The sequence below is a fragment of the Carettochelys insculpta genome, chromosome 6 (assembly GCF_033958435.1).
Source record: "Carettochelys insculpta isolate YL-2023 chromosome 6, ASM3395843v1, whole genome shotgun sequence".
NCBI classification, from domain to species: domain Eukaryota; kingdom Metazoa; phylum Chordata; order Testudines; family Carettochelyidae; genus Carettochelys; species Carettochelys insculpta.
Window position 1 is genome coordinate 30997314 of NC_134142.1, and position 11033 is coordinate 31008346.

The 11033-nt window shown below is 47.4% G+C and overlaps 1 protein-coding gene across 2 annotated transcripts in view; it reads left to right on the top strand.

The window, feature by feature from the left end:
- The window catches only part of LGMN (legumain), a 46727-nt gene extending 43106 nt beyond the window's left edge, over nucleotides 1-3621 (top strand). For both annotated transcript variants that reach the window (XM_074996600.1, XM_074996601.1), the window contains exons 13-14: nucleotides 1011-1078; nucleotides 2822-3621. In XM_074996600.1, coding sequence (XP_074852701.1) covers nucleotides 1011-1078; nucleotides 2822-2861 — 108 coding nt within the window. In that variant the 3' untranslated portion in view covers nucleotides 2862-3621. The remainder of the gene's footprint in view (nucleotides 1-1010; nucleotides 1079-2821) is intronic.
- The last annotated feature ends 7412 nt before the right edge of the window (nucleotides 3622-11033 follow it).

The following is an 11033-nucleotide window of genomic DNA, read 5'->3' on the forward strand; positions in this document are numbered from 1 at the left end:
TGGGCAGCCACCACTGGTCCCAGGAGGCTGTGACCCAGCCAGCCCAGGGAGAAGAGCTGTAGTGGCTGGGGAATGGATCCCTGGTCATCCTGGGCAGGCAGCCTCCACTAGTCCCAGGGTGCAGACCCTTGGCTGATCCCAGGACCTGAGCAGCCACCAGCCCTGGGGCACAGAGCCTCAGCTGGCCCCAGTAGGGGAGCCCCGGCTGGCTAGGGCAGGCTGCTGGCTGCTCTGGGCCGACTCCTTGGAGCCAGTTCTCCAGCATCTGGGGCGTGGAGCCCTGGCCGGCCCCAAGGTGCTGGCAGCTGGGGTGGGGAGCCCTGACCCTGGGGCACTGACAGCTGGGGCGTGGAGCAATGACTGGCCCCAGCAGCTGGAGCATGGGGCCCCAGCCAGACCCGGGCTGCAGAGCCCTGGCTGGCCAGGGGACAGGCTGCTGGCTGCCCATTGCTGGCTCCCTGGGCAGGCATCTGCTGCCAGGTCCAGGTGGAGCCCAGGCGGGCTGCTGGCTACCCTGCTGCAGTCTTCCCTGACTGGCTCCTGGGTGGGCAGCCCCCTGGCCTGGGTGGGGAGCTGCTTGTTGCCCCTCTGTGCACCAGTGGTCTAATATATTAAGCATTGACAGAGTGCTCAGCATTGAACATGAGACAAAAATCAGATATGCTCTCTGCCTTGGGGAGCTTACAGAGACAATCCAACACAAAGGGAGGCCAGACTGGTGTACATTAGCGTTTCAGTGACTTTGGTTAGTATTAGGAGTCTTCCATAAGACAGGAATCTTGGAGATCTGAGAGGGTAATGCCTGGCACTCAGGGATAAGGACATTGGGTGTCTCAAGGTGCAATGAAAGGTGAGAGGGAGGGGTAACTTTGATATGATATTAGACTGTTCCAACAAGAATAGAAATCTTTGGAGTTGACCGCATCTATAAAGCTCTTTTACATCTAGCTTAAATAAAGAGAGGCTGGGATTTGACACTGAAATGTTTTACATTCTATGTTCAATTTCAGTACGAGTATGCTCTGAGACAGCTGTATGCCTTGGTCAATGTTTGCGAAGGAGGATATCATATTGAGAGGTAATTCAGCTTGCACTGTCATCCATATATATTGCCTTATTTTCCATACTAATTAGGCCTCCACTGTAGTCGTGCGTTAGTTCTGGGCGCCATATTTCAGGAAAGATGTGAATAAATTGGAGAAGGTCCAGAGAAGAGCAACAAAAATTATTAACAGTCGAGAAAACATGAGCTATGAGGGAAGAATGAAAGAAAGAATTAGGTTTGTTTAGTTTGAAATGAGAAGACTGAGAGGGGACACGATAACAGCTTTCAAGTACCTAAAAGGTTGTTGCAAGAAGGAGGGAGAAAAGATTCTCCTTAACCCCTGAGGCTAGGACACCCGTTACAGAGCACTGGCCTAGCTTATGCTTAATCTTGCCGTGAATTCAAGATACTGGACTAAATGACCTCTCAATGTCCCTTCCAGTGACTTGAGTCTATGATAGTTTAAAAAGCAGAACCTGATAATTTGTAAATGTCTCATTTTCTGTTAGCTACAGAGTCTCGGAGGTGGGGACTTCTTAGTTTGCAGCATCACAGAAAAAACAAGCAGTCCTGTAGCACCTTAAAGACTATAACATTTATTGTATTAGCTACGTAGTACATCTGTCATGCACACTCCTTTCAGCAGTGTGTAAGGTAAAAATACTACCCACCCCCTTGCACAGGTATAAACATCAGCACAGGTACCAAGAGACTGCTCGGACTAGTGAAGACATGCATAGCATAGGTGTGTTTGCTACCCTGCTTTCTGTTCCCCAAACAGCTCTTCACCATAACCTCTCTTTTTAGTATTGCAGCTTCCTGCAGCTGGAGTCTTTCCACACCACAAAGAAAAGCTCCAGAAGTGGGGAAAGCTCTAGCAGCTGCCCACTTCAGAGTTTTTGCCTGCTGTCTCTTTGCCAGAGCCTCTCATTGACACATGCAGCTCCACACTATAGCATGGGCATGGCCCACTTTTCTCTGTGGTGTGTAGACACACGTAGCCTACACTGGCTTAAGAGATGTGCATTGTGGATATAGCCTAAATTTTGAGAGTGGCCAGTGTGACAAAGTCAGTCCTGTTCCTGGGCTCTAGCCTCTATTCAATCCACTGGTCCCACTTACAGGTCCATTTGCCCTCATTGGGGTGAAGGGTGGCCTGGGGGGGGAACCTGGCCCCCACGCATTCATGTCAGGTTCCAGCCCAGGGATCCTATGCAACTGCTAGTGGGAAGGGCTGACTTCCTTAGCCCTTGGCACAATAGCTCTTCTCCCTGGGCCACTTCCCCAGACAATTTCTCCTGGTACCTTCTCCAGGCTGCAGCTGTAATGAGTCCCCTTGCAGCTCCGCAGTCTTCCTCTGTGGTTTCTGGTGTTCCTGTTCCTTTCTTCTGCTCCTCTCCAATCTGCTCTCTCTCACTACTCTGGTCTTCCCCCACCCCACCGTGAAGGGCTTTTAAAGGCCTCTTATTAGACCAGACTTGGAGTCAGGTGGCCCCAGTTAGGCTGAGCCATCTTCCACCCAGCTGTCTGTAATTGCCCTGCTAGTGCTGGCCTTTCTGCTCATTTGGGCTCCCTCTGAGAGGGCCCTCCACCCTGGCCCTGCCACACCTGGTTGTTTTTGAGAACGCATCTCTAACATCACAAGTCTTTATTTACATTAGGGGTACCGATACCCAATGAGAAGATACTCATTTTCTTATTTAAAACTATGACACTAAGTGAATCTAAATGGAGAGAGACTATAAAGTATTTATAATTGTTGCTCTTCTTTTGCAGAATACAGCTAGCCATGGACCATGTGTGCCTTGGATATTAATGAAAACAGAATTCCAGTTAATAATCCTTACTAAAAGGGATAGCCTTTTTTTCAAACAGTAGGACTACAACTGCATGCAAAGAGAAGAGAAACATCAACCACTAGATCAGTTTTAAGTAACGCTGTGGGAGCTATCAGACAACACTGACCAGATTCAGTACTTACATGCTTACGATCTGACATTGCGGACTTTGTTGCATCCTCTCGTCTTTCAGCTATAACCCATGCTCTGTAAAATGCATTTGGTTGCAGTTAATACTGCACGTTCAGCATTTGACAGGAAATGATTGGGGTCAAAGCCCAAAGGCAGGAATCATTTTAAGAGCCTCCAGTTGAGCACTACAAACAATCTATAGGGGATGCTAACTTTGTGATTCAAAATTGATTTTTAACTACTTTGCATTTGAAATTGTTGGCACTAGCACTAATTAGCTTTAAAAAGAGGCAGGGGATATTATTAGTGAACTTATGTTTACAGTGACTATTTACAAATTGGCTGGAAAATGAAAAAAGCCATAGTTTGTATCTCAAGCTCTACATCCTTAGCCGTATAAGGAAATCACATGTACTTGAGAATTATCCCATTTGTAAATTGAATGGGCATAAAGTTACACTGTTTCCCAAAGAATAGAAAAGATTTTCTAATGCTGGAACTTTTAGCACCATTATGCATTATGTACACTCAAGTCTGTGAGAGATATGATAGCACTTGGAATTATCTGTGAATTAAAAGAAAGTTAAACATTCCATGGACCTTAAAGGAATTGTGCTGTTGTGTCTTAATGAAAGCTTACTTCAAGAGCAAAGTAGAAGTGTGAATATATTGCATGACTGCCAGAAATGAAACCTCCAAACCCTAAACTTACAACTTGCTTACAACAAACACGCTTCCCTCTCTTAAACAATACCCCTCTCACCTACTTGAAGAGGCCACTTTCTACTGAGGTGTCTCAGTGAGTCATAAGCTGAGCCACACCTGTATCAAGTTATAAAGTACTGTGTAATAGTTTAAAATTCTCCATACCTTTCATCACCGTTCTTCGTTGCCAAAGTATTTCTCTAAAGAATGCTATAGATTGGCTTACAAAGCCTTCTTTGGCTCTTCTTGGAAAGGAAAGACCTTGTGACATAAGCAAGGCCATTGTTTGGGGTGGGGTGTGGTTGGGAATTCTGGGTAGCCCTTCCTATAGGGGGAGGAGTTGCTTGAAATTCAATTTATATAGGGAGGAGCAAACTAGAGGCATTGCACTGCCCTCAGCTTGTTGCTACCTCCTGGAGAAAGGGTACAAAAGACAAGTTCCAGAGTATATTTAGAATGGGATGACAGATGCAGGATTTGCAAGAATCTCTTTCTGCTTCTGGGGACACAGAAATTAAGAATTAAGCTGTCAGTCCTTCTTAAACATCAGATTATTTTTTAACAGATGGTAAAAATCTAAGAATAAAAATGGGAACAGAGAACAGCAACTGGCACAAAACACCACTATCACCATTATGGCTCAGTGACTGAATGGCATGAGACAAAAAGAAGTGACATTTGTTGACCACGCAAAATAAACCTGCAAGGAAAGCTCACAGACCCAGATGTGTCTGGAGTCTCAGACAGTGCCGCCTGGGGTGGCCTGCAGGCAGGGGGGTTGTGAAACTAGCATATTGTGGCAAGTAGCCAAATTTCCTTCAAAACAGCTGTGAAAACAAAGACTCTTTCAGAAAACTGTTGGAATGTATACACCAAACTAACCAAATGCTTCAGGCCTTTGGAGGCCACTCATAAACATACATTCAGTGTGTATCCTAAGCCCCCAGAGCCCCTCATTCGTAGCGTTAGCGTTATTCTCCTGTTTTTCCTCTCAGTAAGGGCACGTTTTCTTTTGTGTATTCAAAAGAATCTTTCTGTCTTCCAGGTTCCTACTTTGTAGCTTTGTATGTTGCTTGAAATGTCAACAGGGTCAAGACCCTCAATGACATTTAGGTGCCTGATTCCCATTTGTATCAATGGGAGTTAAACACTTGAATACTTCTGAGTGTCTGGGCTCAGAGCTCCCCATTCCTCCTAGATAATAGTAGTACATCTTCCATTCCAAACAAGCTCTGTAACAAACAAGAATCATGACAAAGTAGGTGGAGTGACTGGCCAAAGACAACAGAGCACGTGTTTTGGCTTAGACCTACTGCCTCCCAACTCTGTTTTCACAACTATCCTTTGCCCAGGTGGGAGCTATACTGCAGCAGACATTTACATGATTTGCCACTAACATAATGGGTGCAGTGTGGAGTTTCAGGGCCCAAGGGGAGGAGAACTGGAATGGCAAAGTAAATATTTTAGGTCCTTACGTTACAGCCATACAGTTTTTTTCTGCAAGAATAATTTCCAGACTCCTATTTTCCATAACTGTTCTACTCAGGGTATATGACATCCAGCCCTAAGTAACAGTGGAAGAGAAGGGAAAAACTGCGGCAGATGCACCAAAACTCCCTTGAGTCAGCTGATTTTTCTTCCCAATTTGCTGAGGTTGTTAGGCCCTTTCATATGTCTTCTTTTTCCTAGCAGCAATTAAAAAACAACCAAACAAAATCTCTCCACTCATTCAAAAGTCAGTATAAATGAGCAAGCTCAATATTCACGCTGATAATGTCACAGGGAAAAGCCATGCTGCACCGGCCTGCCTGTGCTAACACACACTGGTTTGCTGGTCACTTGAGGGTGTTTTCCAAACCAAGTGTTTCAAGCTTGTTTGTGAGTAACCAACATTTGACTGATGAGCCATGGAACTCTACAACATGCATTGCAGTCATCCTCAAATGTAATGTGGCTAGAGTTACTCCGTTTCTCAAGATGCAGTGCTCCAGCGGAACTTGGGTAGCCATATGCATATTAAAATGAATTGGCTGCTCCTGGTAGGCACATAATGTACAGCTCTCAGGTTCCTGTCAAGCTGACACTACTGGAAAAACTGGCAAGGTTTGCTTTGCATTGCATTCCATTTCCCAGCCAGCAGGTGGCTCGTTTCCATTGCTTGTAGCTACGCTTTATTTTATGTTTCATAAAGCCATGCAAAGGTGCCCCCCACAACTCAGCCCTCTGGGGCTTCCACCGCTTCTTCTTACATTAACAGATGCCGAGCCAAAAGTCCAAGCCGACAACCAGATGTTTTGCAGGATCCAGGCATCAGGCTGTTTGTAGGGGAGCCCCTTAAAGGCCGCCACTAAAAAGCGATCCCACAGGAAGTCGTTTGCGGTGCACAACTGCTTTTAATGAGCCTAGAAAACCTATGATCAATGCAGTGGGTTCCTGAGCACCAGCTATTGTCACGTTATATTCTTCTTATGTTGTTCAACAGCCACAAGGGGGCTGGGGGGGCCTGGTCCATTTGTTACGCTTTGCCAGACGTTCTCCCTTGATGCCTCGGCTTGCTCTTGTAGGATCTGATGTGCTGGTTTCTGCCACGAGCTACCTCCTGAGGGTTGGCATAGCAACTGAGCCAAGAGCCCGGAGTGTAGGGCTGCACTGTCCTTGAAGCCACATGTGCATGCTGAGTGAGTTGTTAGGCACAGCCCATTACCGCCATGGCTAAGTACTGTGTCAATGTTGAAACCCCCACGGACTCCAGAACATTGGCTAATAACTATTTCCAGCTAGACCGAGGCCTCTTGTGCAGAGCCACCGCTGAGCGCAGTCACTGCCTTACTGCTAAGACAAACTCAGCTGGAGGCTGTGACTCTTTGCTCTGTAGCTAGTCACAGCTGCCATGTTTCTGTTATTCAAGATGTGCTGATCTGTGTGTATGCGCCAGCCTAGGTTGCCCAAACAGCCCTCTACACAGGCCCATTTATAGCCAGTGTTTTGCAGGCCTGTCTCTGAAGGTCAGCATCTCTCTGGCTCACATATGGGACAACTCTTTGTCCCTTATATTCAGGGAAATGCAGGGACTGAGCTGCCTTGGCTCTGTTCCCCCTCCCCGCCCAGGCACAGATGGTAGGCACTGTCCAGCCACACATGGGGAGTAGTGTGCACCTTACAAACTGGCATGGTAATGGCCACACAGGGGCTGCATTCCTGAGTGCTCGTGGCAGCATGCTGAGCCCTTGGGACAGTGCCAGGCCATTCATGTCCCTGAACAGGACAGTGCCTCAGAGGCATTGCTGAGCCTAGTGAGAGCAGATCTGCTTCTAGCCAGTCTGGACTACACCCTGCAAAGCTCACTCAGGGAACAAGACCAAGGAGGCCCACAGCATGGCACCATCTGGGGGTCTACCTAGTAGTAGGCATGCTTCAGTCTGCATAGACTATGGATCGTGCCCTTTATAGTTTCAGTTGAGGACTTCATTTACAGCATCTATTGTGACTATGAAGACCCACACGAGAGTGACAGTCCTTGCTGCATCTCTTGCAGATGTGGTGGGTGTCTGGCAAGTCCTTAATGTGCTTTCTGTGCACTCGCTTCTCCTCTGCTAGCTGTCTGATCCTCATCTCGCCCTTCTGAAGGCCCTTGTGTAACCCCCTGCCTCCATCTGCTGCGGTCGTCTGCTAGTTCTTCCCAGTTGTCCAGCTCGATGTCTACCTCTCTGAGGTCTCTCTTGCAGACATCTTTGTAGCGCAACTGGGGGTGTCTGAGAGGTCTTTTGCCAGAGGCTAGCTCACCATACAGGATGTCTTTTGGAATCCTCCCATCATTCATCCTGTGGACGTGGCCAAGCCAGCGGAGCCGACGCTGCCTGAGGAGGGTGTGCATGGCTGGGATTCCAGCTTGCTCGAGGACGGCGGTGTTGGTCACTCTGTCCTTCCATGATATTCCAAGGATGTGCCTGAGGCAGCACAAGTGGAAGACGTTCAGCTTCTTTTCCTGGCGGGCATACAGGGTCCAAGTCTCTCTGCCATAAGGAAGGGTGCTGAGGATGCAGGCTCTGCAGACTTGCATTTTGGTGTGAGTGTACAGCTTGTTGTTATTCCACGCTCTCGTGCTGTGTCTGGACAGAGTTGTGGCTGCTTTTCCGATCTTCCTATTTAGCTCAGTGTCCAACGACAGGGTGTCAGTTTTGGTGGACCCCAGGTAAATGAACTCGTGGACGACCTCTAACGTATAGTTGTCAAGGCTGATTGATGGGGATTCAGCAGCATCCTGACCGAATACGTTTGTCTTCTTTAGGCTGATGGTAAGCCCAAAGTCCTTGCACGCTTTGGAGAACTGATCCAGCAGTTTTTGAAGCTGGTCTTCTGTGTGAGACACTACAGCAGCATCGTCTGCGAACAGCATGTCTCTGATGAGGACTTCCCACACCTTAGACTTAGCTTTCAGCCGTGCAAGATTAAACAGCTTCCCATCAGATCTTGTGTGCAGCAAGATGCCCTCTGTTGACGATCCAAAGGCATGCTGCAGGAGGAGTGCGAAGAAGATCCCAAACAATGTCGGAGCAAGCATGCATCCTTGTTTGACGCCGCTGTTGATTCTGAAAGCATCCGATAATGCGCCGTCATATTGGATGGTTCCTCTCATGTCTTCGTGGAACGACTAGATCATCTTGAATAACCATGGAGGACAACCTAACTTGTGGAGCAGTTTGAACAGACCATCCCTGCTGACCAAGTCAAAGGCCTTGGTCAGGTCGATGAAGGCTATGTAGAGTGGCTTCCTCTGCTCCCTGCACTTCTCCTGCAGCTACCGTTGACATGGGGTCTACCAGCCCCAGTGCTAATGCTTACTGTGTAGATGGTGGACGTACTCGTCTCGCTTTCTTGCAGGGGTAATAAGAATTGCCAAGCAGTTCTATGGGATTCAAACTCCAGCCTGCGTATAAATTTATGAATCTGTCTGATGTCAGTGCAGCACCTCCCCTGTGGGCTTTCAGTCAGGCTCTACATAGACTTATTGGGTTGGAAGAGACCTCAGGAGGTCATCAAGACCAATTCCTGCGCAAATCAGGAGCAAGCCCAACTAAGGCCGTGTCTACACTAGCCAAAAACTTCAAAATGGCCATGAAGCGCTGAAATACATATTCAGTGCCTCATTAACATGCAGGCGGTTGCGGCTCGTCCAGATGGGGCTCCTTTTATAGGAATAAGGGGACTTCGAAGTAGCTGGGGGCCTTTTGTAAAGGAGCCCCATCTGGACGAGCTGCGCGGTGGCAAGCCGCATCAATTTCAAAGTGCTGCGGCCACCCGCATGCTAATGAGGCACTGAATATGTATTTCAGCACTTCATTAGTAAACTTTGAAATGGCCATTTGCATGGTCATTTCAACGTTTTTGGATAGTGTAGATGTAGCCTAAATCATCCCAGTCAGGGCTTTGTCAAGGCAGGCCTTAAAAACCTGTAGGGATGGAGATTGCACTACCTCGCTAGGAACCCTAGGCCTGTGCTTTGCCACCCTCCTGGTGAAAGATATGACCAGCATGTGCAGTTGGTTTAGTTAATCATTGCCAGTGTGTACTATTGGCTTTGCTAAAGGTGTCCATGCACAGCAGGGTTACTGGAAATAGCTGTGTTTGTTCACAGCCTTTGATGTGCTCAGCAAGTTTCCCTTGTGCCTTATTCCTGGCCTTGCACATAAATGATATCCAAGTGGTTGAACAATGTTTCTGTAGAAACTAATGCGTGAGAAGTGCTTGGCTGGCTTACACAACTTCTCTGAGTCAAAGGCCTCCCCCCCCGCCACCGAAGGCTATGACTCCCTTGATCTGCTGATCAATCATGTGAGGGCTAGTGAATGAGTCATTTAGCAACTGGGCTCTGACTAATCACGTGATGGCAGTGGCTCACCAGACCAGGTGGTTTCTTTCAGTTAAATTGTCAAGTAAGTTTCTTTTAGGTGAAAAGGAGAAGTGTTTAGTAAGGTAGGAAAAAAAAAAGTAGAAAAAAAATCACTTTAATCCAACAGTTCCCTCCATTTTGCCATTTACACAATCTGGAACTTCAGCCTCCCGCTGCGAAAAAGTGATTTAGGCTCAGAGTTCAGTGTGGCAACAGATAGCCCAAGACAGGTGGGCCCAGCTCGATGAAGGTCTTTAGGCACCTAATTTCTGTTGACCTTACAGGGCATTAGTTCCTAGATACCATTGAGACTCTGGGCTGTAGACCCCGCCTCCAACTCTCCTCCCCGCATTCGCTGGTTTATATCTGACACAGGTTAGAAGTGGCTAGATGGTGCCTGAGATGAGCCCATCATGTTTTCTATCCTCACATAAGCACTCAGTGCCCCCTGCCACAGTCCAGCTCTCAGTGGCCTGTGTGGTGAGAAGGAGACACTGCGTTTCTTGGAAAATTTGGTTTCATCGTATGCTTCCATTTCGTGGTGCCTTAGCGCTTGTCTACACTTGCAAATTTACTCCAGTAGCCATTCCAGAAAAGTTATTTCCACTTAAGCCCCATTGTGGATACTCTTATTCCATTGTAACAGGCTGAATTCACAAAGTGGTGCACACTGTTAACTAAATTGAAACAGCTATTCCAGATTAACTAGTGTGATAAATTTCCAAGTGTAGACAAGCCCTTGTGCTGATTTACTGCACTGGAACTGGCTCATACTGGTAGAGCTGTGTAATGTCAGGGATTCACGTTTGTCTCAGGATGAAAAATTGCAGGATTCAGGTAGAGCCCAAGTAGCCTGTATCTTGTCCCCCAAAACACACCTTTCCCTCTCTTCTTAGTATTTGCTTTAGTGTTGTTTTCATCACTGATATCCTGCCCACCAGGCAGGCCTGGTCCCATGGTCAGATACTCCCACTGCACTAACAATTACTCATATCCTGCTTAGGAAGAATTATTTGTCTCCTGCCTTAAGTACATTAACATGCATGGGCGCTTTAGCAGCGAGAAGCCCCTGCCAAAGCCTGGAGAATCTAGAGTCCGAGCAGGTATAGTAAGCCCTTACCACTGTGAATAGTCTTGTTGCTGTCAATGGGAGAGATATAACACCTCTAAAAATCACCCCCCGATTTACATTTCCCATCCTCAAGCACTGTACAGGATGTGTTCATCAAGCGGAATCACTCAGGCTTCACATGGGTGTTCTTAATTCCCCCCTTAGAGCAGACAAGAGGTTCCTTCTACCAGGCCCAGATGCAGAAATGCCCTTTTCATGCCAGTAAAGAGCTGCCAAGGTTTCTTCCCCTCCCAAACTACGGATACCACAACTCAGCTGTGCCTGCTCCCTGAGCTCGACTCCAGATAATAC